The sequence below is a fragment of the Lynx rufus genome, unplaced genomic scaffold, assembly GCF_022079265.1.
Source record: "Lynx rufus isolate CCGP_SWC_20201006 ecotype Redwood Valley unplaced genomic scaffold, mLynRuf1.p SCAF_5, whole genome shotgun sequence".
Taxonomy (NCBI): domain Eukaryota; kingdom Metazoa; phylum Chordata; class Mammalia; order Carnivora; family Felidae; genus Lynx; species Lynx rufus.
The window spans coordinates 24,650,030-24,676,653 of record NW_025814867.1 but is presented as its reverse complement, the minus strand read 5'-3'; the positions used below and the strand labels follow the sequence as shown (position 1 = coordinate 24,676,653).

The 26,624-nt window shown below is 42.4% G+C and overlaps 1 protein-coding gene across 6 annotated transcripts in view; it reads left to right on the top strand.

The window, feature by feature from the left end:
* The window catches only part of PLCL2 (phospholipase C like 2), a 189,921-nt gene extending 164,085 nt beyond the window's left edge, over positions 1–25,836 (top strand). For 5 of the 6 annotated variants that reach the window (XM_047098731.1, XM_047098730.1, XM_047098729.1 and 2 more), the window contains 2 exons: positions 6,650–6,759; positions 24,994–25,836. In XM_047098731.1, coding sequence (XP_046954687.1) covers positions 6,650–6,759; positions 24,994–25,173 — 290 coding nt within the window. In that variant the 3' untranslated portion in view covers positions 25,174–25,836. Of the gene's footprint in view, positions 1–6,649; positions 6,760–24,993 lie in introns of those variants that run through there. The other variant, XM_047098728.1, reaches the window with a different exon arrangement.
* Positions 25,837–26,624: the final 788 nt, after the last annotated feature.

The window sequence follows — 26,624 nt, the reverse complement described above, 5'->3', positions numbered from 1 at the left end:
ATCAATGAGTTGACAATATAAGCGCTAGTTCCCTTCCCTCAGTTTACTCCACATATTTGTAGAAATCTGTAGTTTTTTACAGAACGATCAGTAATGGGTTTACAGATTTAAGTAATGGGTTTTAATAGGGCTCAACACAGCATATAGTCAAATGACCTACACTTGGTTTGTAATCAATAAATGTTATTCTCTGACCAATTAGTGTTGTTCCTTGGAGCCTCAAGAATTACTTCCATTATCTAAAATGATGAGACCTTTTATATGCAGTCATTACAAAAAAAAAAAAATGGCTGGACCAGTCGTTAAAAAAAGAGAAGAAAAAAAAGGGAGAGTCTTGACTGTGGTGCCTGCCACATCTCTCATGTGCCCTCCGCCCTCCCTCCCCCTCTTCCTTCCTTCAGGATAGATGGAGTCAGCAGTATCACAGTTGTTAAGTTTTCTGAAATGCCCTCGAACACCTGCTGCACGTGTGTCTGTCTTCATCATGACCTGCAGAGTCTCAGTGTCATCTCCCTCTCCTCCGAACCTGGTTTTCCTTGCAGTGATCTCCAGCCCTCTTCTTTTTTTTTTAATTTAAATTTCAATTTTTAAAAAACGTTTCCTTATTTATTTTGAGAGAGAGAGAGTGCATGCATGCAAGTGGGGGAAGGGCAGAGAGAGAGGATCTCAAGCAGGCTCCATGCTGTCAACACAGAGCCAAAAGCAGGGCTTAAACTCTCGAACCGTGAGATCACGACCGGAGCCAAAATCACGAGATGGACACTCAACCCACTGAGCCACCCCATCGCCAGCCCTCTTGCATGGAAATCTTCTGGGGTACTTGCTAAGAACGTCTGGGTCTGGGCCTACCCCAGACCTTCTGACTAGGATCCTGGGGGAGATGCAGAGACTCTGCGTTTTATTTATTTATTTAAAAAAAATTTTTTTTAACGTTTTATTTATTTTTGAGACAGGGAGAGACAGAGCATGAACGGGGGAGGGTCAGAGAGAGGGAGACACAGAATCCGAAGCAGGCTCCAGGCTCTGAGCCATCAGCCCAGAGCCCGACACGGGGCTCAAACTCACAGACCGCGAGATCGTGACCTGAGCCGAAGTCGGCCGCTTAACCGACTGAGCCACCCAGGCGCCCCGAGACTCTGCATTTTAAACACGCACCTCCGGTGACTGCGTTGTACTGAAGTTTGGGACCCGCTCCCTAGCATGTACGTGACTGCTCTGTGAAGCCTGCCCTGAGATTCTCTTACAGAATCCCCTCTACCTCTCATCACAGTCTCTCTAACAATGGAGGCCGCCCATTCTCCAGATTACTGTGAAAGTGTCCTCTGCCCGGCTCCATCCAACTGCAGTCACACATACACACCAGCTCTTTGCCTACCCAGGGCTCTTCTCCACACCTCCTTAACATCCTGTCTTCACTCCCATAGTGGGAGCTCCCAATCTCCACCACCTGCCTCTAGCTCCTACCCCAACTCCCCTCAAACTATAATTAAAGGAGTTTTACTTTTTTTAAATATTTGTTCATTTCTGAGAGAGAGAGAGAGAGGCAGAGAGGGAGGGAGACACAGAATTCGAAGCAGGCTCCAGGCTCTGAGCTGTCAGCACAGAGTCTGACGCAGGCTGAACCCACAAACCGTGAGATCATGACCTGAGCCAAAGTCAGAGGTTTAACTGACTGAGCCACCCAGGCGCCTCTAGAAAGGGAGTTTTAAAACAAAAACAACTTAACTTCCTTGTGGGGGTTGGGGGCGGGAGTGGGAGAGGTGGTAAATTAGTCTTAAAAGTTTGGCTTATTTGATTTTCACCGAAGACTTTAAGTCTCACTCTGCTCTTTAGACAGAATGGTACAACTTCCAGATGGAGAAGAGATAGTGCTTTTATGTTTCTCAATAAGAAACTTTGTCATTGGGCTAATGTTTCTTTGCTGAAAATAATTTGGAAAATAGGGAGAAAGTTACTTAACATCTAACCCAGACAAGTTCTTTATACTCAATGTTGATGTAAAGAACTAAAAGACCTCCTGTGACATGTTAAAATAGATTTCCTGATAATTTAATATCAAGGGAATAAATGCAGTTTGCATAATATAATTAGATTTCCTTGTTATATATGGACTGACCCACTTCAAATGCATAATCTCATTTGCTCTCCCTCTGTATTCCCTTAGAACTAGGTCAGTGCATGTGCATCAGCCCTTACAGTGCTCTACCTCACGGAGTAATTATTGGGTACACGTAACCGTAGCCTGAGCTCATGTCAAGAGTAGGGACTCTTGATTGGAAATAACTCATGGTAGTTGAAAGACAAACCAGTATTCAAATTCTTCTTTCCCATTTCCTTAGGGAAGTGCTATATAGCCTCTCTCCAAGTTTCCTATATAATGTTTGTAAAGCACCTGGACAGATGCCTTTTGTTTCTCTCAGTTGTGTGCCCTTAATCCGTGCTCTGGGCTTTGCACGTCACAGGGAAGCAGTGAAGGGTACAGTCATGTTGTATGGGCCAAGGTCAGAATCCTTTGATTTCCTTAAATAAAATCAACATATGCTTTGAATCAGTGGATTAGCAGAATGTTTGCAAAGATCAGTCTATAAGTTATGAATATCAGAAGACTTTTTAAAGAAACCATTGTGTGATGCAGCAAATATATAATGAATCAATATTTCAAATAATGAAATAAGTAACAGTGGGACTGATAATCTTGGTCGCTTTTTAAAGCCTCAAGTTTTGTATATATATTTTTTCTTTTTGCCAGGTTTTGTATTTTTAACATAATTTTTCCAGTTTCAACTTAATCACCTTTCTTGTGCACATTTTTAAAAGAACTTCATTAATAATACAGTTCCTTATGGACTTTTATTGGACTGTTGATATTTCCAGAGGGGAGAGATAAGACGGAGCTGTATAGTCTCACTTTTCAATGAAATGTGAACTTTTTAGACAGCAGGCATGTATTTAACTACCTTTAGTTCTGTAAATGTTTCCCTGTTTCTTCCTTATCAGTATCATCTTTTATTATTTTGACTGTTTCTTCCTTGAGTCCTCAGTCCTTCTCAAGACAGCCTATGCTTTTACTGCCTCTGGCCCTGCATTCTTCTGAACCTTCAGAAACCTTCTTAGAATTTAGGGTAGACATTTGTCTAAGCTCAGCATTCCCTTACCTTCTTGTTTACAGAGAGTTGCTCCCTCATCACTTCTGTTTTGTCTCTTCTCTTTCCTGCATTCTAGTCATGAATTCTATCTGCCATGCCTCAGTGATGCTTATAAGGCTCTAGTGCCTCCTGAAGGCTAGTCTAGAAACATGACGAGTATTAATGACTCCTGTCCTAAAATCTAGGTCTTGACAAAGTCCAGTATTAAATATTAGCAGAAAAGCCAGCACATCAAGGTCTCACTGCTCAGGCTTCACCTGGCCATGTTCTAAGAAGTAGGTGGTAGTCATCATCGCACTCTCCAAGGGGTGTCCCAGGGAGAAAGAAAAACATGTGGGCACAGTTAAATGCTCTAGCAAAAATCCTGGGTTTTAGAACAAGATTGTATCGTATTCATGGTTGCTTTTTTGTGTTTTTTGTTTGTTTTTTGCAGTATGTTCCGCCAAGCACATTCAGTAGAAGTCAGAATTAGGTATAGGGGATGCAGCCTGCTGTGTGAGCCAGGTCACCAGCATTATGGTGGAGGGGGTTTAGTTAATCAAGTCGGGATGTTCTCAGGTACCATCATGGCAAAGAGAAGTTGGAGAAAAGGAGAGAGGTCAGTGTGGTAGTTTCCTAGACGATGTAATGAATTTTACTGTTCTTTCTTGAAACCAGTTATGTTCTTAAGCCTTATTAGCAGGATAGGAATTACAGCTGTTGTTCCTATTTGGTGAGGGGGACAAAAAGAAAAAAGACTAATAAAAAATTGGCAGCTTACCATATTTATCCTATGTGTCAGCTTTTGCTTCCTGTTTAAAGACACTAAGAAATAAAGTTGCTGTCAATCACAGTATAAAGAGTTCTTTGAAATGGTGTTGCATAGGAAGGGTGTTAGCAATTGGAATGCCCAACTGAACAGTAACCATGCACAAAGGAACAGAGGAAATGCCTTGTACAGATTATGACTGCTCCTCCACATTGTTTGTAACAACAAATGCTTTCAAAACAACCCAATGTCCGGCGGTAGGGGACTGGTAAAGTAAATGCTGGTTCATCCCCTCAAGGAGTCCATGTAGCTGTTAAGAAAAAAGAGTGAAGATGAGCTGTACACATGGACACAGAGTGATCTCCACTCTGTACTTACATGAGGAAAAAAACAAAAACCAGGATGTAGAACAGTGTCCTTCTGAACAGTGTACAGAAAACAAAACCAAGTGCAGAAATTTCTTGTGCAAGAAAGGAAAGGCCGTGGGTACGTGTACACAGTTGCTTGTATTTTTAAGGGGAACAATGACAGGAGAAGGGTATATTAAAAACTTCCAAAAAATGTGGAGGGGGAGGGAGGGATCAGGGTACAGGACACCAGAAGGAAGCAAGACTTACCTGAGTTCTTTGATACAAGGTTTGACTTTGGAATCATGTGGTCTTTTTAATTTTTATTAATGTTTATTTATTTTTTTTTATTTTTTTTTTTAATTTTTTTTTTTCAACGTTTATTTATTTTTGGGACAGAGAGAGACAGAGCATGAACGGGGGAGGGGCAGAGAGAGAGGGAGACACAGAATCGGAAACAGGCTCCAGGCTCTGAGCCATCAGCCCAGAGCCCGACGCGGGGCTCGAACTCACGGACCGCGAGATCGTGACCTGGCTGAAGTCGGACGCTTAACCGACTGCGCCACCCAGGCGCCCCTAATGTTTATTTATTTTTGAGAGAGGGAGTGCCTGCGAGTGAGCAGGGGAGGGACAGAGAGAGGGAGACAGAGGATCCAAAGCAGGCTCTGCACTGGCAGCAGTGAGACTGATGCAGGGCTCAAATTCACAAACCATGAGATCATGACCTGAGCTGAAGTCAAGAGTTGGATGCTTAACTGACTAAGCCACGGAGGCACCCCTGGAATCGTGTAGGTTTGACATAATCATAAAACAAATTACATCCAAAAAAGCACTGCCCCACCACACACACAGAGAATGAAAAATACAAAAGCCAAATGAACCTAACTCGAGTTTGTTAGTCACATAACGACGTGGAGAAAAGAATTATTCTGACTAACCTTAGAACACAATATTCTTACTGTACATTCTCAGTGAGGTACTCCCTGAGGACCCCTCCCCCAGCAAATGCTGGTTTTACTGTTAAGAGTTCTGTTGATGTGGTTAGAAATTAGGGTTTTCCACCTAGGAGATACAACATAAGCATCAAATTTTTAAAAATATGTAAAAACCTCATACACTTATATTTGAATTAGAAGTATTAGCAGGATCTTATTCTTCCCTCTTGTTTTTTTTTTTTTTTAAAGAAAAAAAGGTGTCTGAGATCAGTCCAATGAAAAGACCTAGCAAACAATGAAAACTCAGTAAAAATGGGCACTCCTAATACCCAGATTGTGGTCTTTAAGTATCATTCCAACTAAAAGTATCTAGAGGTCCTTGGAGAAATGCCTGGCTCTAGGTCTGAGGTGGAAAATGTATTTGGTAAAGTCTAGAACATCTTGTGCCAAAAGGCTAATTAGTCATTTCAAAAGGACATAGGTACCAGTCTGAAGGGTCCCCATTGGCCAGAGGTGGGATAATTGACTGCAGATTACTATGTAAAATTCCGTGAGTTGTAATGATATTAAGCCAGCAAAGACACCGTCATGCTATTCCTGCATTATTGCATTGTTGCTGCATAGGGAGCCTCTGACACTATTTTGAATGACAGTAGGGAGTATTCATTTGATTATGTCAATTATGTTAAAGAGTCATAATGTAAATGTAGAGTTAGAGGTCAGGGTCTTTCTCCCCATCTTCTCCCTTTTACAATAGGCTTGGTAACTGACCTCAGATTGACTCACTGTTGACGGAAATACATTACTTTGTATTCATTTCATCTCCAGCTGCCAACTTTGTGTCCTCAGCAGAGCTTAAATCTGCACTCTGAGGCTCCAAGTACCTGGGCTCTGGTGCTCTCCCTCTTGCTACCTCCACAGCCTTCCATCTCTCACCTTTGCTGAACCTCAGATTCCTCATCTCTAAAATAGGACTGAGAATAATCATATGTGCCCCGTTCCCCCTTCAAAACCATGAAGAATGACTGTTGCTGACCTCTAAGGTGCCTTCTGCCTTGTTTAAGACCATGAGTTTTTTTCAGTGTTTCCCCTCTATCACATTCCTTTTTTTTTTTTTTAATTTTTTTTGTTAGTTTATTTATATTTCATTTAGAGAAAGAGAGAGCACAAGCAGGGGAGGGGCAGAGAGAGGGAGAGAGAGGATCCCAAGCAGGCTCTGCACCATCAGCACAGAGCCTGATGTGGGGCTCGAACTCAAGAACCTTGAGATCATGACCTGAGCTGAGATCAAGAGCCAGACGTTTAACCGACTGAGCCACCCAGACGACCCAATGATCACATTCTTAAATAGGCACGTTTATGAAAATCCACTGGGGATTGGAATTCTTTCACTAGAGATTGGAAAAATAAGTGTTGCCAGCTCCTCCCCACGGGTTGGATGGGGAAGTAAGTAAACTACTCTGTTTCTTTCAGCCATGGAATTCCATGAACATTTGCACAGCATCGGCACCAAGGAAGGTTTGAAGGAACGAAAACTACAAAAAGCAGTGGAGAGCTTTACCTGGAATATCACCATCCTAAAGGTACGTGGCCAAGCTGTTTCTGATGCTGGTGATTTTGCAGTCTTCCTCAGCATGTTTCTTCCTTTCAGTGTAGCATGTCCTGCATTGTGCAGTATCAGCCACTGAGGCCATAGCACGGTCACAGCAATCCGGGGAGAACTCGGCCCTCTGGAGAGCCTACAGGCACGACAGCTGGCCAGTGCCGCTCGGAGAGAGAACATGGGACTGTCATGGCTGGCACGTTGTGGATTCTGATAGGAAGGGAAAGGACCTTGAGTTCTGTCCTTGAAGCATTGTCGAGTTTATACATGTCAGTTGCTATATGTGAAATAGAAAATATGATTACAGAGGAATGATTGGGAATTTAGATTCTAATGACTCAAATGCCATTTAACACTTTCAAGTATAATCACAGCCTTAATATTAATATGATCCCAGGACAAAAAGAGGAAAGAATTGTGTGGGGCATAATTAAAAGAAATATGTAAAGGAATTGCCATTTGAAAGAAATTTTCCTTCAAGGGAGAAGCCATCTGTATCAATCTGTTTTCCTTCCTTCCTTCCTTGCTTCCTTCCTTCCTTCCTTCCTTCCTTCCTTCCTAACTCAAAATGACCATTTAAAATTTTTAAATTATTTTTTATTATAAAATTAGTACATTATCATTGTTGAAACTGTCAAAATAAAACAAGCCAAGATGAACATACTTCCACCGTTCAGAGGCAGTTGCCACTGGCCTTTTTGCTGTACATTCTCCCTGTCTTTTTCTCTATGCTGGGCATAATAGGACATTGGAACTTTTTTGAATTTTGTCTCAGTGGTCTTTACTTTTCTTCTCCTCTGTGTTTGGGAGCTTGATAATCATAACACAGACACATTATTTCACTCTGGATCTTGGATAGCTAAATGTAAAATCATTCTCTGGCATTCACCCTTCTAACTTTGTACTCCCTTGAAGTCAAAACTGTAAAGACGTTATCACAGCTGCCCCTTTTAATTTCCTTGTTTCCCCTGAAGTTAAAAGATTCATTCCTGCAGCTGACAACAGTTTTCTGATTTAATAAAAAGTCACCCTTGCAAAACTAGCCAACTTGCATTTTCTCACGTTAAACCTCTACTCATTTTTATAATTAAAATCATTTTCTTGACTTCTTAAAATACTTCCCATCCTTCACATGGGCTTTTTTTTTTTTTGTAATCTCTCAATCTTCTGCTTAGAAGTTAATTTTGATAGTTTGCAGTTAAGTAAAAAGCAGATATAAGAATTTACAATGAAAAGGAATTTGGCTTTATAACTTGCTGACTCACTCCCACCCAGAGGTGTGGGTACACTACAGATTTCCTGCAAATCTCAAGGGAAAAGTAGCACAATTGTTTAAGCCCTGTGAGAGACCAAATGCTCATTTTCTTTTACTTTATTATAGGCAAAAACAGACTTAGGGACCAAACTCCCACCTGTCAAGTCGTCCTAGCTACTTGTTTGTGGTCTAGGAGCCAGAAACCTGGGTATCACCTGGGAGCTTGTTCAAAATGCAGACTCCCAGGACCCACCCCAGATCTCCTGATTGCACATCTACAGATCTGTATTTTTACAAGATCCCACGGGGTTCTCATGCGCATGAAAGTCTGAGACGCTCTTGGCTAAGAGCCATGGAAAATGGGAGCTGGGCGCACATATTAATGAAAAACAGCCGACATAAAGTAATACACCAGATTTTAGAAATCAGTAATTGAACCAAATAGCTACACTGAGGAAACCTATTTTCTTTGGAATTATGTCCAGGAGAGAGAATTAACACCTCAGACTTATGTTCACATGGAAAGTAATGTGTAGGACAGGGTAATCGATCTTTTAAAAATTTCCAGCATATTTGCTGTAGATGGTGTTCGAATGTGGTAGAACCTGGGCGAGGAACGGGGAAGAACTGGAGAGATCTGTGTGTCACTTCCATATAATGGAAGGGCTTTTTCCATTCCTGGATGTTTTACAAGTTTTAACTTTGTTTAGGGGAGTCAGTGCCCCCTTGGACTTGAGTTTGGGTCTGAGTTGAGCTACTAGCCTTTTCCTGACAGGAGGGAATCGGATCCTTTGGGTTCCTCTGACCGTGTGTTTTTTGTTGTGACCTTGGTGAGGTGGCAGCCCTCCAGGGCTATGTGTGGTGGGCGAGAGGCCACAGTGCCCTCCTGGGGGGGCACAGAAGCTTGGGGAAGGTTTCAGATGATACTGGTTAGGGAGAGAAAAGGAGAAAGATGACAAGAAGACATGCTGAAGGAGCCCTGCGGCTGTGAGGCCTGACAGGAATTTCCTCGGGTGCTTAAATGTAGTCTCCCGAGCTCCCCCTCAGAATCTGGATCAGAATCTCTAGAGGTAGAGTGCAGGAATCTGCTTGTTTAACAAGTTCCTTGGGGTGATTCTGAGGCACCCTAGAAAAATGGAATACCTCTGCTCTGGAATGAAATCCAAAGCACCTTCAACCACTAATTTGAACAAGAAGGTAGGCAGGGCGACAAGGCATCCTGGGACATAGGACTTTCATGTGAAAATCGGGGCAAAGCAGGAATGCTTGGTCCTGCCATAAATTCTTTTCATCAAAGGACATTCATCCCTATTTTTATGGGTTTTTTGGCTTCCTTTGTTTAGTTTTTCAATTTTCAGAATTGCTTTAGAATACAGAAATGAACAAAGAAGAAATGTCAGCTGTCATCACCACACCCAGAGATATCTACTGTTGACACCTTGGCACATTTACTTCCAATCATTTTTTATTTTGAATAAAAATCATTCATTTGTTTTTGTAAATGCATCTTCATTATACAGAACTTTTTTAATGTAGAAAAGATAGAAGTTTTAAAATGACTCCAAACCCTCTGAGAAATAGCTATTACTAAATGTAGGTGACCTTATTTTAGCAACCATTTTATTTGCATATGGATGGATGGAGATACATTTTATTGATTCTGAGTCATCCTTCTTTTTTTATTTTCGAGATCAAAAATCTTTGAAATTGGTTTGTATCTTCTACTCCATGGCATCCGTGCATTGCATCCTAGTCAAATTGGCAGTGATTTTCTTTCTTAGTGGTACATCTGACAACAGCTACTGTCTCACGTATTATGAAATAAGGTACGCCAGTAGATAGGATCCTACTGTAACTGCTCTTCTGAAATTTTTTTAAAAAGTACTGAGTTTCACTTTTCTTTATTTAACAGAAGAAAAGAAGCTAAATGAATTACTAACAAGTTTTACTGTGAGAGATATTTATTTCCTATGAAATATCTCTGAGGTTAAGAAAAAAGATTATGAAAAATGTTAGTAGAAGTCATTTTGTCGGGTTTTTGGTTTTTTTTAAGCTACACATTTCAATTATGAGGTCGGTTGGTTGACCTTCTGCTATGAAAGATGAGAGTGTCTACCCACTAATATTTCTAGGTGAGGACTTAGGCATGCTGTTATTTTTCCACTTTCCAGTTTTAAATATTCCCATTTGGCCCCAAGACGATGATTACCATGTTGTTTGGTATAAGTTCAATATTTAAATTAGCTTACTGTCACCACCATCCATAGCCTGAGGAAAGGGCAGAGAAGAGATAAATCTCAGCTGGGGTCATTGACAGTCTTTGGATTCTTGGACCCAGCTTTCTCAGAGTTTGTAAATGTCACATTCTGGGGTCTCTGCTGCATAATTGGCAGAGGGTGTAATCCATTTCCACAGGTTTCTGATTGCTCTTTAATTCAGAAGCCTGCCCTCAAGACCTCACTTCCCTTAGATAGTCAGCATCCTTCCCTTTTCTTGATCAACTTTATCGAGGTACAATTTACATAAGATAAAATTCCCCCTTTTGAACTGCACAACTCAACGAATTTTGATAAATGTATATTGTCATGCAACCCCACCACAATGATGACAGAGCATTTCCATCACCCCCAAAATTCCCTCATGCCCCTTTGCAGAAAACTCCCTCCCTCACCAACCACTGACCTGATTTCTGTCTATAGTTTCACCTGCTCCAGATTGTTGTATAAATGGGAGTTATGTAGTATGTAGTCTTTATGCCTGGTCTCTTTCGTGTAACATAATGCTTTTGATATTCATCCAAGGTAAGGTGTGTTTCAGCAATCCATTCTTTTTTTTTTTTTTTTTTTTGATGAATAACATTCTATTTTATGGGTGTGTTACTCTTTGTTTATACATTCACTGGTTGATGTACGTTTGGGCCATTTCCAGCCTCTAACTGTTGTGAGTAGAGCTGCAGTGAACACTCACATGCAGGTGTTTGTGTGGACATACTCTTATTTTACTGGCTAAACACCTGTGAGTGCAGTTACTGGATCATATGGTAAGTGCGTGCCAGACTTTATAAGAAATTGCCAAGCTGCTTTCTAAACTGTCCCATTTAGCACTCCCCCCAACAGTGTTCTGAGAGTTCCCATTATTCTACATCCATGTCAACATTTGCTATTGTCAGTTTAGCCAGCCTAGTAAATGCAGAGAGGTTGGGCATCTTTTGTTTAGATTTTTCTCTCTCTTTTTCTTAGACTTTGAGAAGAATTATGATGGGCCTCAGTCTGGTTTTCTTCATGTTTCTTCTGCTTAGGGTTTGTTGAGATGCTTCTATATGTGAAAGAATAAGATTTCTTCTATATGTGGAAATTTCCATCAAATTTGGAAAAATTTTTAGTCATTTTTTCTTTAAATCTTTTTTTCAGTCTTACCCTTTCTCTCTTCCTTCTGTAACTCCTATTATACATGTATACTGCTTGATATTTTCCCAAAAGTGACAGATCCACTATTCATTTCTTTTTAGGTCTTTTTTCTTTTCTTTTCTTTTCTTTTCTTTTCTTTTCTTTTCTTTTCTTTTCTTTCCTTTTCTTTTCTTAAAAAATAGTTTCCATTGTTTCTACATCTTCAACCAATACTGCTGTATCTTCTACAGTGTCTACTCTGCCATTAATCCCATCCAGCTTCCCACTCCTCTCCTTTTGGTGCTCATCATACCCTTCATCTTCCCGAACCAGATATTGACAGTAGCTGTTTAAGAGCCCCACAGCTCCACCCTGTACATCCCAGCTGTTTAGCCTCCCTGAACCCCAAACTCCATCCCCTTGGCTTGGTGGGGCCGCCAGGCTCTGCCTTCCTGCACTGCAGCCTGGAACCCCTCCACACAGGGAGCTGGACCCCCGTTTGTATCTCTTCCATCAGGGCACACTGTGTTGCACTGTCAGAACATCATTGTCCAATATACTGTGTCCAGTTTTCTATGTGTGTCAGTCCGATTCCTCACTTGTCCTGCATTACCTCTTTCTTCTTACCCTCTGTCCCATCACCTTTTCTGTTGCGTCAAGCAGAAGTAAACAAAAAGGAGTGGGCACCTGGGCGGCTCAGTTGGTTAAGTGGCTGCCTTCAGCTCAGGTCATGGTCTCGCCATTCCCAAGTTCGAGCCCCGAGTTGGGCTCTGTGCTGACAGCTTGGAGCCTGGAGCCCATTTTGGATTCTGTGTCTCTCCCTCTGCTCCTCCCCCACTTGTGCTCTGTCTCTCTCTCTCAAAAATAAATAAACATGAAAAAAAAATTTTTTAAGAAATAAAAGAAAAGGGCACTCAGTTTGTGTCTTTGCAGTTTGACTGGGCTCTTAAAAGTTTCAGGACTTCTAAGAATTGCCACTATGAATTCTGTGAGTTTCAGAAGTTTGTTAAATTATGTCATACCCCTTTGTTTGTTTGTTGCTTGTGTTGTATGTGTGTGTGTGCGCACGTGTGTGTGTGTGTGTGTGTGTGTTTGCCAATTTTACTATTTTTTGCTCATTTCACCAGAAATGTGAGAAGGAGATCCTGTTAATATTTTCTGCCCACCAGCTTAATTAAGAGGTTTCTCTCCCTTTATTTTTCATTTGCTAAACGCTCACTGTACTGGTGATAATCTTTATTGCTTCTATTTATTACCATTCCTAAGATGGTAGAATCTCATGGTAGAAGAGCCCTGCTTTAATTGCTCTGTTTTGGTTGTAAGAGGCAGAACTCCTGCAGGCCAGCTCACAGAGGAGGGGCGAGAGGTGCTGGCCTGGGGGAGGACTGTGAAAGGACAGGGAGCTCTGGGACCGGAAGCCGTGCTCCAGCCTCACAGGAGTAAAGGGCAGCCAGGAAGCCCAGCGGCACCCGGGGCAGCTCTTCCCCAGGGGCCGATGGTCCTTTTTCTGTCCTTCTCCCTCTGCTCACTCATGTTTCTGTTGCCCTGTGACTTACTGTGGTCTTGGCTTGGCCCCGACTGTACCTTAGAAGGTTTTATTCCAAGTTCTCAATCTGTTTGTATTTCCTAGTTCAAATTCCAAGGAGAGGAAATCTGATCGGCTGGTCCTACCCTTTCCTTTCACATCCAGACCTGCGGTCCTAAAGGTATAAGCCTCCTCTCGTATTAAGTTCTCCTTGGATCAGGTTCTCTACCTGCTTCAATCCACTGTGCTCAGGAAGGCACTGTCACATAGCACAAAATACGGCCGCCTTGACTGGCTGTTTCAGTTCTCTGTTGCCGTAGAACAAACCATGACAAAACTAGTGGCTTAAAACAACAGCTTCTTATTTGACATGATTCTGTGGGCTAGCTGTGCTCAGCCGGGTGGTGTTTCTGCTCCCCGTGGTGTTGGTTTGGTTCAGCTGGGAGGTCAGCTGGGCCTGGAGTAGCCAAGAAGGCTCCACTCACGTGGCTGGCATGTCACCAGGGATGGCTAGAATGGCTGGGTCCCCCTCTTCTTGATCTCTCCCTTTCTCTGCATGGCCCATCGTCATTCAGTAGTCCAGCCCCAGCTTCCTTATATTGCTATGAGATTCCAAGAAAACAAAAGGAGAAGCTGCCAGGCTTCTTAAGACCACTTCCTCCATGTTACTGACCAAAGGAAATCAATTCCAGCCCACATTCAAGGGAGGGGGAAGTGGACTCCGCCTCTTAGTGGATGGAGTAGCATGCCTGGACAGAGATGGAAGGAATTATGGCACCTGCCTTTGCAGAGAGTCTACCACAGTGGCAGAACCTGCCAGTGACGCATTTTCCCTTAGAAGGGTCTAGGATACACTGTGAGGCTTGGCCACACAACCCCATAAAGTCATCAAACCCACCTTCCTGTTGCTCCCACCAGATTGGCAGCCTGCTCCACTGTCATGCAATCTTAGTTTTGTTCTGTCATACAGTATATGGAATTTTATCTCTCTGTAACTTCATTTCTACCCACTGGTTCCAGTAATACCCTCAAAGCAGCACAGAATTATTGTATTCCCTCCTCCTCAACATCCCTTTGTACCTTTGCGAACTATCATTACCTTCTCTTAGACCTCCCTGATTCAGGTCAGACGTGCTCAATCTCTGCAGATAATAGGGTGAGATGGCATCTGATCCCCTCCTCACTGGGTCCCTTGGTCTCCTGACGGCTCTGGTTTGCCAGTGTCCTTCATAAGATGGGGTGGCCAGAATTATCCCCATACTCTGGATACGCGGTGCACTGACGGCCCCAGGGTAGGACTCGTCAGTATGGTTTTCTTCATAATCTGAAAATTATCTTACTGTCAATACAGGCCAAAATTATGCTGGATTTTCTAGCACCTGTGTCATATCACAGACTCAAATAAAGTTTATTACAACCCCAAGATGTTTTCCAGAAGGATTGCTGCCAAGCCAGCTCTTCCTGTTCCGCACCATCCGCCCTCAAAACCAAGACTAAAAGCTAAGCCCTAGAAGTAATTAGAGATTTGTTCTCTCTAGGAAAATGAGACTTCTGCCAAAAATAAATAGTTAAACCAGACAGTCTTTGCACCTGCTGAGACGTTCATCTTGATTTTGTTTTTACCTGAGGTGTGGTACTTACCTTGAAGACTGAAGACTGACATTTGTTTCTTTTCTGAACATTGCTGTGATGGCCCATGGGCAACTCCTTTTCTTTATTGATGTTAATATCCTTTAGTTATTTTATGTACTAGGTGATGTATTATGTTGCCTGTTTTCCTGAAAATCTGTAATTGGCTGGAAGCCATCCCTCTCTTTAGCATGTGAAGACTCTTCAGAATGGCTCAGAAAACCAAACTATGGTAGTGCCTGTCATTAGACAGGCTGTACTTTCTGGTCCATTTAAAACACAGTAAAACCTCAGACCTTGGATCCCACTAATGTGGAATTTGTGATCACTCAGCTAACGTTTAATCGTGCAAAAAGTGTGCTTAAAAAATTAACAGTGCGAGGGAAGTGCTTGTGCGTGCTGTTTTTACTAGCGTTTTCGAAGCTTCTGTGTTCGTGGCCCTGGCCCTGCTCATCCCTCAGCATCCCCTTGCTCTCCACTTCTCTCTCTACACACTGGGCACACTGCCCTTGCTCCCCTCTGGCCCTGGCCCCTTTGCCTGGAACACTCTCTTGACCTCCTGTCTTCTATGCTTAGGTCATGGCTCACTTCCACCGTCTGCAGCCTCCAACGGCACCTCCTGAAATCCTCACCCCCCCTCTACCACGTGAGCCACCAGCTCTGTGTCAGGGGAGGTCGTCTCCCACTGTAGGGGGCCAGCTCTCACTGCCAGTGTGAGACTTAGCTTTTCCCATGCTCATTCCCATTATCAGAGGGAGATGTTACCACAGTTGGAACTCAGAAAGCTTTGTAGCATAGAAATCATGCTATTAAGCCGTGGTTAGACCCCAAAGGCATCACTTGTTGGAGTCGTAGAGTCATGTGTGGAAGGAAGGCAGCGTCTTCCACAGCCCCTTGGCCTCTGCTGAAATCGTTTCCCGCCCGTGTCAAGGCCCAACTTAGACACCACACCTCCTCCACTGTGCTGCCTAGGAACGCCTGGGAGCACCCCCCCCATCTTTGTTGAGTGACACGTAAAATAGTTTCCGAGGTGAAAGACACCCACTCTGAATTTAAATCGCATCTTATATTAAAATTTTTAAATTAAAGTGTGCGTAAACCTTTGAGCACAACCTTTGTGAAGTTGAGGAACAACTGTAAATGTGATGAAATAGCCAAAATATTGGCAGCAGGAGGGGATCGAGGTGCAAGGATAGTCCTGGACGAACCCACTTTGCTTGCATAATCAGGACAGTGCTTCATACAGCTTAAATGTCTCTCTGGATTAAGGTGAAGACTAAGGGTTAGGAGTCTTGCTCCCAGAACCGTTCTTCATACTCTCAGAGGGCCTTTCCACCTGGCCAGCACCTGCGAACCCTTTGGGATGGAGTCAGGGGAGACGGAAGGCAGTCTTCTTGCTGAGAAGAGAGGAATTCACTTGCAATTCACATTCCACTCCCTTCACACATGTGACTGAGCACAGGGGAAGCCAATAGGACAGAAAAAAATCATGAAACATTTAACATGCATTTATCATCCCACAGCCGAGCACATGCTGCTATGCTCTGTTGCTCCAACTTCAGGTGACTGATGATCAGGGGATCTTTGTTCAAGTGTAAGGTTTAGTAAGACGTCAGTAGGAAGAAGGCCTTCCTTAACTCTGACGAATGTGCTACAGCCTTGGCCAGCCACACGGGCCTCTCAAGGGGAGGGTTTGGAGTGCACTGAGGCAGCTTAGAACCGGGGCCAGGATTTCCGTGGCCCCACCATGGTGTTGTTCGCTTCCTACTCATTCAACAAATACGAATGGAAATCTGTATCTCTGTTCTTGTGTTTAAGCACAGGAAGAAGGAATTGCCTGCACCATTGGTGATGTACTGGGGACATTAGAAATGTAGTGCACATTATACTTTGCTTGCTTTCAAGTGTCACACGTAACGTGTGGGGCTCAACTGTATAGCTTGGGCCCCGTGGTTCACTTAATCCAAAAAGAAAACAGAACACACAGAGAGAAAGTTGTATGTTTTTAAGTGTAATTTGCTGTGCAGGCTCTGCCTTGGGTAAGCCCCTTCATCCCTCTAAACTCAATGTCCTCGTCTACAAAATTGGGAATAGTAACAGCAGCTCTCACAGAACTGAGATTATCATGAGATAGTCTTTGCGAAGGGCTTAATACAGTGCCCGGCATACGTTAGTCACTCTCTTTCCAAGAAATGTTTCCTGATTATGAGCTTGTGTTAGGGTTTTGCAATTTAGATTCTCTGGCAAGAGACAGCCAGAAAAACCCTAGGTCCCTGTGCTGTCATCTCAGAGTGATGCTGAGGGAGGGGACAGGAAAACTCTTGCAGCCTTCTGGGTGGTAGGAAAGATAAGGACACGTGCGTGGCAAATTGCTGAGTAAGGGGCCAGCGGGTGGCCGGTGCTAGGCGCTTGCAGGGTGGCAGTCTGTCTTCCTGCTGGGCCTTGGCGCTCTCCAGGTGTCTGCCCCCCTCTCTTTATCCCAGAGTTAGCTTCATGTCTTGGGGGAGCGGAAGGTATCGGTGGAGGTGCCTAGAAGCTGCTTTGTTCCTGAGTGGACAAAGAAGCAGGAAGGAGGCAGCCTAGTCCATGCCATCCAAATGAACCTTCTCGGGCTGGGGCCGTTAGTCCCAGAACAACCCAGAAGTCAGTGTGGGCCCCAGACACGCTGAGGTCAAACCAGACACTGATAGCTTATGTCTTTATTTGCATTAAATTAAAATTTTTTTGACTACCTTTGCGCCTCCTTCAGACTCCCAAAATGGTATGGGTATCCTCTTTTTTCCTCTTCCATCCACCTGCTTATAATGTGGAAGAAACGTGTCTGCTGACTCCCAGGGAACGGCAGATGGCCATTTTTGCCCCTTCCAGCTCTCAGCCACGTGGCCATTGCACGGATTGGTGGCAGAGGTCGGGGGAGTCTTTGTGGCCACCCTGGTTCACTCATCTCAGAAGGAGATGATTCTGTTCTTCTCTAATAGACAGTTGGATTAAAAAGCTTTGAAAAAGAATAACGGAAGTGTACAATCCCTATAGTTTTAGCTCTAAGTCTAAATAAAAGCAGTGAATTGTGGTTGTTAATTTTAGATTCAAAAACTATGTAGGACTAACAGATGTGCCTTGCAGTATTTTTAACATATTAAAAGCTAGGGCATCTTTTATGGTCAGACAGAAAGTTTGGTGATTGGCCAAGGGTTGAGTATGGCTGGGGCACTGGCTCTGGTGTCTGGGATCTGCCATCATTCCTTTCCTGGCTGCTCCGACCTCTGACCTAATCTCAGGCAGCCGCCAGCAGGGCCAGAAGGAGCACAGTTGCAGCAGGCTCTCCACAAGAGCCGCTGGGATCCAACGCTGCCCTTAGCTATGTCTTTTAAAGATTATATTCCGAGTCTAAGTAGGAACCTTAAATATTTTGACCTAAGGTTGTTATAACTCTTTCAAGATGAAAACCAAATAGAATAACTTACGAAATTCAAAACAGAATGTGTGAAACCAAATAGGGTTTGAGTTTCTCAACTGGAAACGTTGCAAAGCCAGTTTCGTAGGAGTCTTCAAACCCAGATGCCCTGTGTCAGTGGGCGGCGGTGTTTTAAATAGCCTTTGCTCTTTTGAAGCAACGAGATGTGAACACTGCTACAGCAAACACCATCATCACCTTGTTCAGAATTGTTCTCTGCTCCCGCTGGATGCCACAATCCTGAGACGTGTCAGACGTGCGGTTGTGGACGCAGAGAACAAAATACAAGTGCTGGGGATAAAACTCAGCAGCTCCCCGGCTCTGGGGGTCCTTTGTGTCTCCCCTGGCTAGGTGTGGAAAGCCTGATCCATTCAAAGTGTGGTAATGACCTGTCTAAACTTGGGAACCAAGATTCCACCAGATAAAGAATTCGTTATTACCACATTAATTATCCTGTATACCATCTGGGGATTTTTCTATTTAAATGCCCTGTCATCCTGTGGCAGATCTATATATGCTGACGTGGAAAGATTGCCAAGACATGATTTTTGGTGAAAAAAAGAAAACTGAAGAATGGCAGGGTTTGCTTGATTTCATTTCTGTAAAAAATACAATACCTATTCATAATATATATATAAATGCAGAGAAAAAGGTGAAGCACATGATTGGCAGGCCACTGTGAAGATTAAAGAGGGGACTTTCATATCTTAGTCTAATTATACTCATTCAACACATTTCTTAAGCCTGTGTTGTATGTCTGGTGCTGTTGTAGGCTTGAGGGGTGAGAGTTCAGCAGTGGATTGAAGACGTGAAAGTCCCAGTTCTCCTGGAACTCACATTTAATGGGAGAGACAGACAGTAAACAAAGCAACAGAGAACATGTCATGGAGAAAGCAAGGCAGGGAAGGGGCAAGAAGAGTTGGGAGCAAGAGGTGGCAGTTTTCATTTTGGAAAGGCTGTCAGGGAGTCAAGGCCCAAAGGAGGTGACAGAGCAAACTGAGTGTCTTTCTGGGGCGAGAGCCTTCCCTGCATAGGCAATGTTGAGTGTGCAACCTCCAGGCGGGGCCAGAGAGGACCTGCCATGTCTGAGGAGCATTTAGGGGCCCAGTGTCACAGTGGCTTAGTGAACAAGGTGGGGTGATGAAGAGGGTGAAGACAGCTCGGGGGCTGTGGGAACTGCCCACAGAACTCAGTCTGAGTTGTACGAGGAGCCACGGGTTGGGGGGTTCATGTTCTGACTGTGTTTGATTGTATGTCTCTGGCTGTCATGTTGACAGAGGAGAAGCCGGATGGCCAGTTGTCATAAACTCAGAGAGAGGTGATGGTGGTTCAGGTTGCCAGTGGTAGCAATGAGGGTGGTAAGAAGTGCTGAGAACCTGTATATGTGTATATTTTTTGAAGATAGAGATAATGGAGGCTGCCGACAAGTGGGATGAGGGATGAAAGAAAAGGAGACGAGTCAAAGGTGGTACTAGGGTCTGTGTTCTCAGTCACTGTGAGAACGGAGTTGTCTTACCCTGAGAGGAGCTGGTTATAGAGAGGCTGGTAGGAAGGATATCAGGAACTCAGTTTTGGACACGTGAAGTCTAAGAGGACATGCCAAGGAAGCACTTTGAACATAGACCTACTAATTTTTATTAATAAAAATATTAGAGCAGAAATCGGTGAAATTGATATCAGGAAATTAAGAGAGAAAATCAATAGAACTAAAAGATGGTTCTTTGAAAAGATCATTAAAATCAGTAAGTCTCTAGCCAGGCTAACTATGAAGGAAGAAAAAAAGAGGACACCAATTACTGATATCAGTAATGGAAGAAGGGATGTCACTACAGATCCCATGGGCATTAAAAGGACAGCAAAGGAATATGATGAACTACCCTACTCCCACAAATTTGATAACTTAGATGAAATGAACCAATTTCTTGAAAGGCACATTTTACCAAAACTCACAAGAAGAAATAGACTATTTGAATAGATTTATCTCTATTAAAGAAGTCAAATAAACAATTAATAACCTTTTAAAATGAACGCACCGGCTCACATGGGTTCACTGGTGAATTCTATCAAACATTTAAGGAAGAAATTATGCCAGTTTTTTTTTTTTTTTACAATCTCTTCCAGAAAATAGAGGCAGAGGGAATACTTTTTAATATATTGTACGTGGCCAGCATTTATCCTAATACCAAAACCAGATAGACATTACCAAAAAAACTACAGATCAGTATCTCTTATGAACATAGATGCAGAAATCCTCAAGAAAATATTAAAAAACTGAATCCAGCAATGTATGAAAAGAATTATACACTGTGGCCCAGTGAGATTTATACCAGGTATGAAGGTTGGTGCAACAATCGAAAATCAATCAGTGTAATCAGGCTAGAGAGGAAAAATCACATGATCATCTCACTAGATAGCAAGAAGGCATCTGACAAAATCCAGTGCCCATTCATGATAAAAACTCTCAGCAAATTAGAAAGAGAAGAACTTCCTCAACTTGATAAAGAACAAAACACCTTTAACTATCATACTTAATGGTGAGAACACTCAAACGTTTCCCATTAGGCAAACATAGGCAAAGAAATCCCCTGACTCCGCTGTTTTTCATCATTGTACTAGAAGTCCAAGCTAATTCAATAAGACAAGAAAGAAAAATAAAAGTTATACATTGGGAAGGAAAAAATATAACTTTGTTCACAGATGACATGATCATCTATGTAGAAATTCCAAAAGAATTGACAAAAAACTCCTGGATCTAATAAATGATTATAGCAAGGTTGCAAGATACAAGGTTAGTGTATAGAAGTCCATCACTTTCCCAGATAACAGCAATGAACAAGGGTAATTTGAAATTAAAAATATAATGCCACTTACATTAGCATCTCCAAAAATAAAATACTTAGGCATGAATCTAACAAAATATGTACAAGATCTACGTAAGGAATACTACAAAACTGATCGAATATATCAAAGAAGAAATGAATAAATGGAGAGACACTTCCTGTTCATGGATTAGAAGACTCAGTATTTTCAAGATGTCATTTCTTTCCAAATTGAGCTATAGATTCAACATAATCCCAACCAAAATTCCATCAAGTTATTTTGTAGATATTGACAAATTGATTCTAAAGTTTATATGGAGATGAAGAAGACCCAGAATAGATGACACAGTCTTGAAGGAAAAGAACAAAGAGGAGTGACGCTACCCAACTTGAGATTTACTCTAAAGTACAGTAACTGGGGCTCCTGGGTGGCTTAGTTGGTTAAGCATCTGACTCTTGATTATGCCTCAGGTCATGGTCTCTGGGTTAATGAGTTCAAGCCCTGCATCGGGCTCTGCATTGACAGTGCAGAGCCTGCTTGGGATTCTCTCTCTCATTCCCTCTCTCTCCTTCCCTGGCTCTCACTGTCTCAAAATAAATAATTAAACTTAAAAAAAAAAGCTATGGTAATCAGGACAGTGTAATATTGGTGAAAGAACAAAGAGATCAATGGAACAGAATAGAGAGTCCAGAAATAGACCCACACAAATTTTAGTCAGCAGATTTTTGACTGAGGGGCAAAGGCAATACAATGGAGCAAAGATACTCATTTAAACAAATGGTGCAGGAACAACTGGACATCCACATGCAAAGAGAAAAAAAAAATCTAGACACAGACCTTGCACCCTGCACAAAAATTAACTTCAAGCCAATTGTGGGCCTAAATGGAAAACTATAAAACTTCTGGAAAATAACGTAGGAGAAAACTTAGCTTACCTTGGGTATGGTGATGACTTTTTAGGTGTAACCCCAACAACATAGTCATGAAATAAAGAAAGAAAAGAAAGAATTTATAAGCAGGACTCTATCAAAATTAAAAACCTCTGCTCTGCAAGACAAGTTGAGAACAAGAAGACAAGCCACAAACTTGGAGAAAATATTTGTAAAAGACACACCGGATAAGCAATGGTTACCTAAAACATACAAAGAACTTTTAAAACTCAACAATAAGAAAATGAACAATGAAACAATGGACAAAAGATCTGAGCAGACGCTTCCCCACAGCAGGCATACAGATGGCAAGTGGGCATGTGGAAAGGCGTTCAACATTATATGTCATTAGAGAACTACAGATTAAAACAAAAATTAGACACTAATGTTTACCTTTTAGAATGACCAAAATCTAAAGTGCTAACAGCACCAAATGCTGGTGAGGATGTGAAACAACAGGAACTCTCATTCACTGCTGGTGGGAACAGAAAGCGGCACGCCATTGTGGAAGACGGGATGCAGTTTCTTACCAAACTCAACATCCTCTTGCTGTATGATATCAGCAGTCATGCTCCTTTCAGTATCTACCAAAATGAATTGAAAACTCATGTCCACACGAAATCCTGCACATGGATGTTTATAGTAGCTGTATTCATAATCACCAACACTTGGGTTTAACTGAGATGTCCTTCAGTAGGTGAGTCAATGAATAAACTGTGGTACATCCAGACGATGGAACATTATTCGGCACTAAAAACAAATGAGCCAGTAAGCCATAAAAGACATAGAGGAAAGTTAATTGCATATCACTAAGTGAAAGAAGCCAATCTTAAAAGGCTACGTACTGTAGAATTCCAACTATATAATATTCTGAAAAAGGCAAAATATTGAGCTAGTGAAAAGATCAGTGGTTGCCAGGCATTAAGGGGAAGGGAGGGATGAATAGGGGGAGCACAGAGGGTTTTTAGGGCAGTGTGACTATGCTGCGTAACGGGGTACATGTCATTGTACACTTGTCCAAACCCACAGAATGTACGACACTAAGAGTGAACCCTCGTGTAAACCATGGACTCTGGGCGATAATGATGTGCAGTGTAGGTCTATAGTTACAGTAAATGTACTACTGTGGGGCAGGATGTCAGTAGTGGAGATGGTTACGCCTCATGCGGGGATTGGGGCATACGGGAAATTTCTGTACTTAACTGCTCAGTTTTACTGTGAACCTGAAACTGCTCTAAAAAATAAAGTTAATTAATTTAAACACAATATTTGGAATTTTAAAGCACAAGTGGAATATGTAGTTACAATCTGTTAACCATAAATGTATGTAGCAATCCTGCACGTGAGGGCAAATAAAGTCTTTAACAAGAAATTATATTTCTGGCACAATATGCTATATTTATGTACAAAGACCTTACTGCTTGTAAAATTTCAGTATATGAGTTCAGTGACTAGTAAGAATGAATAAAAATGAAGCTCTTCAGTTAAACTAAGCAATGGAGCATGTATTTATAGTTACTAATTAAAGGTCTTTGTAAAGCAGGAAAATCATGAACAGTAAGTGGTAAACAGCAAACCATTCTGTGGATTCCGGCCTCATAGTGGCTTAAGATTACGCTGCAATTTAGTCTCACCAGAGGCTGAGATTTGATTGTAGTCCAGTTGCCTTCCAAGGTAAGTCCTTACCTGTTGCCTCCGCAACTGGCCCCAGCTTTTGTTGTACAGGAGCACTTTAATGGGATGCACGCTGAGAGGCAGTTAAGGGGGGGAAAAAACCAGGAGAAAGACGGGATAGTACCAAGAATGTAAGTATGACAAAGAAAAAGCCAAAGTATGGAGGGATGAGAAAGAGAATAACAGAATGAATTTAGAGCCCGAGGAAGGAGACAAAATAGGGACAAGGAAAATAGGAGAGAAGGAAAGGTAATAGTATAAGTAGAAAGAACTATTAATGGAAGGCAGATTAAATATCAGAAGGGAAAATAGAACAAACGACCAAAGTAGGAATGTTGGAATTTACAGTGGAGTACCACATCATCTCTCCTAACCAGTAATCTTGAAATGGTCAGCTGATATATGGGTAGTTTCACCCCCCAGAGGGTATCTGACAACATCTACAGACATTTTGGTTGTCACAGCTGAGGGGGTGCAACTGGTCTAAAGGGGACAAAAGCCATGGATGCTGCTCACCAGCCCAAGATGCACAAGACAGCCGTCCACGCGTCCACCCGGCCAAAGAATTCTCTGGTCAATATGTCAAGAGTGATGAGACTGACAAACTCTCCATTGAGCTCTGGCATCAGCTCAGATGCCAGACTCCCAGTGACTGGTGCTTCAGTCCATCCCATTGTGTCTTGACCTACGTGTTAGACTGCATGTATGTCAAGAGGATGGCCACACCCCACTAAAGAAATTAAGATTTGGCTAAGAAAGTTTATTGAAAGTAAGGAATCCTTTCCTTCCTTCCTCCTTTAAGCAAGTAGTCCGTGAAAACCTGCTGGGTGCCTATCTGCCAAAGCTTGCTTCAAAAGCAAGTCTTTATAATGGAGAACAGACTGGTGGTTGTCAAGGGGCTACGGATGGTGGAGGGATGGGGAAGGGTGTGACTGTAGAGTCCTGGTGCCTGGGAGGTCTCTGTAGCTCTGTGTGTTGATTGCAGTGGTGGTTACGTGAATCTCCCCATGGGATGAAGTGACACAGAGCTATACGTGTACATTGCACCAACGTCAGCTGCTCGGTTTGGACCTTGTACTCTAGTTATGTAAGCCATAACCATTGGGAGAAATTTGGGGAAAGGTATATGAGACCTCTCTGTATTATATTTGCATCCTGTGAATTTATACTTACTTCAGAATGAGAAGCTAAAAATAAGGCAAATCTTAAAAGGAAAAAACCAAGATGGGCCAAACAATTTACAAAAAGATGTAATTCTAACCAGGGCAGACAGCCATGGTCCACACACACAGCATTCTATTCAGATTTATAAAGGGAAAGAACCAAAGAGGCAGCACGGTCTTGGAGCTTGATGTGGAAAACTGGGAAGACAATCTTGTTTTTTATTACAATTGACCTATTCGGATACAGTGCCAATAGCAGATAAACATGCCCTCTTGTGGCATCAAAATATTTCTATTTCAGTGGAACACCTGTATTGTCAGACTGCAACAAGAAGTCATGTTAGTCACATCTAACATTTAATTGCATGTCTTGTTACAGGGACAAGCGGATCTTTTGAAATATGCCAAGAACGAGACCTTGGAGAACCTGAAACAAATCCATTATGCTGCTGTTTCATGTGGGCTGAATAAACCAGGCACAGAAAATGCCGACGTTCAGAAGCCACGTCGGAGCCTGGAAGTCATACCTGAAAAAGCAAATGATGAAACTGGAGATTGAAGGAATTTTCTAGAAACCATTATGGAGTTTATAACTCTAGGACCAATTGTAGTCAAGTGGGACATTTGCTTTGCACTCACTAATGAAAATAATATTTGGGATTTTAAAGCACAACTGGAATAGCTAATTGCAGTCTCTTAAAACTGTGAATGTATGTAGCAATTCTGCGTGTGAAGGCAAATAAACTCTTTAACAAGAAATTATATTCCTGGCCAAAATATGCTATATTTGTATGCAAAGACATCGTTAACAGTTCCAGGGTGAACCACAGACTATTCGTTCTAGTTCCGTTGAGAAAAAATGTTTTCCTAACTGAAAACAATTTCTTAAGATGGAAATGGATTGTATTGTCAAATTAGTATTTATTGGACAGAAACCTAATCTACGCATTTCACTTCTATACGATTGCCAGAGTCTCTGGGTTATAGATGATTTTGGTGGCGTGCCTGCTGAGCCATAATTACTAGGGAGAATGTAAGTGGACAGATGCTCCGAGTCCCCAGGGCCCTTGGAGAGCCGTCGGGTACAAGGACTGCAGCTCCCGGCTGAAGACACACGCTGGGTAGACATACAATGTAAAAGCAGCCAATCTGGAAGCAACGCATTGTAAATAGTTTTTCATTGTATGAAGTAGTGTTCACATTAAAACGATGTTTTATGATATTTCTCCTATAGCAGTACATGCACTTAATGAAAGTTTTAACTTTTAAAATTTCTAGTTAAAAATATTCTACTCTTCAGAGGAGCCGATTGTTGAACAGCTTTGTCAAAAATGAGTTGCTTGTCTGGCCTAGCGGTTTTGCTTCGAAGAAGGTGCTCACGACTTTGCACAACGACAGCTGACTGATTCTACCAGGAACCGAGATGCCGCTTTGTGCTTTGAATTCGCACTGGAGTGCAGGTGCCCCCAGACCGTGCAGAGGGTCCATCAGAGGCAGTTAGAGGGGCTGGGGCACGTATAGCTGTCCTCGGCCGGCTGGGATTTTAATCCAAGGCTTTATTTTCTAAATCGGTGAAACTTTGTGCTAGTTTTGAAAACATACCAGACACTGCAGCCTAATTACTGCTTCTCCCAAACCAAACCTGCTTTCAGATTTTGGAAGAGTAAAAGCTCTAAATCCTCAGCAACCCTCCTTGATTTGTCCATTTTCTTTTCAGTGGTTCAGGTCTGCAAGCCAGATAAATATGCATAATCTGCTGTTTCCTCCCAGTTAGGAAGACGCTCAGGCTGATATATTTAATTTATTTCTGCCCAGACTCCTAAATATCCTCTTAAAAAACAGTTTCTCTGCTGAGTTCTTGTCATTTGCATTCTAAAGAGTGTGCTTAAGTGAAGGTATGCATCTTCGCTGGCTCTCGGCACCGTGTAATTCCAGTTAGAAAATTAAACCTATCTGTCATTTGAATGATTGCGCGGTTCCCGGTGCACCCCGGCGAACGCCCGGCGGGTA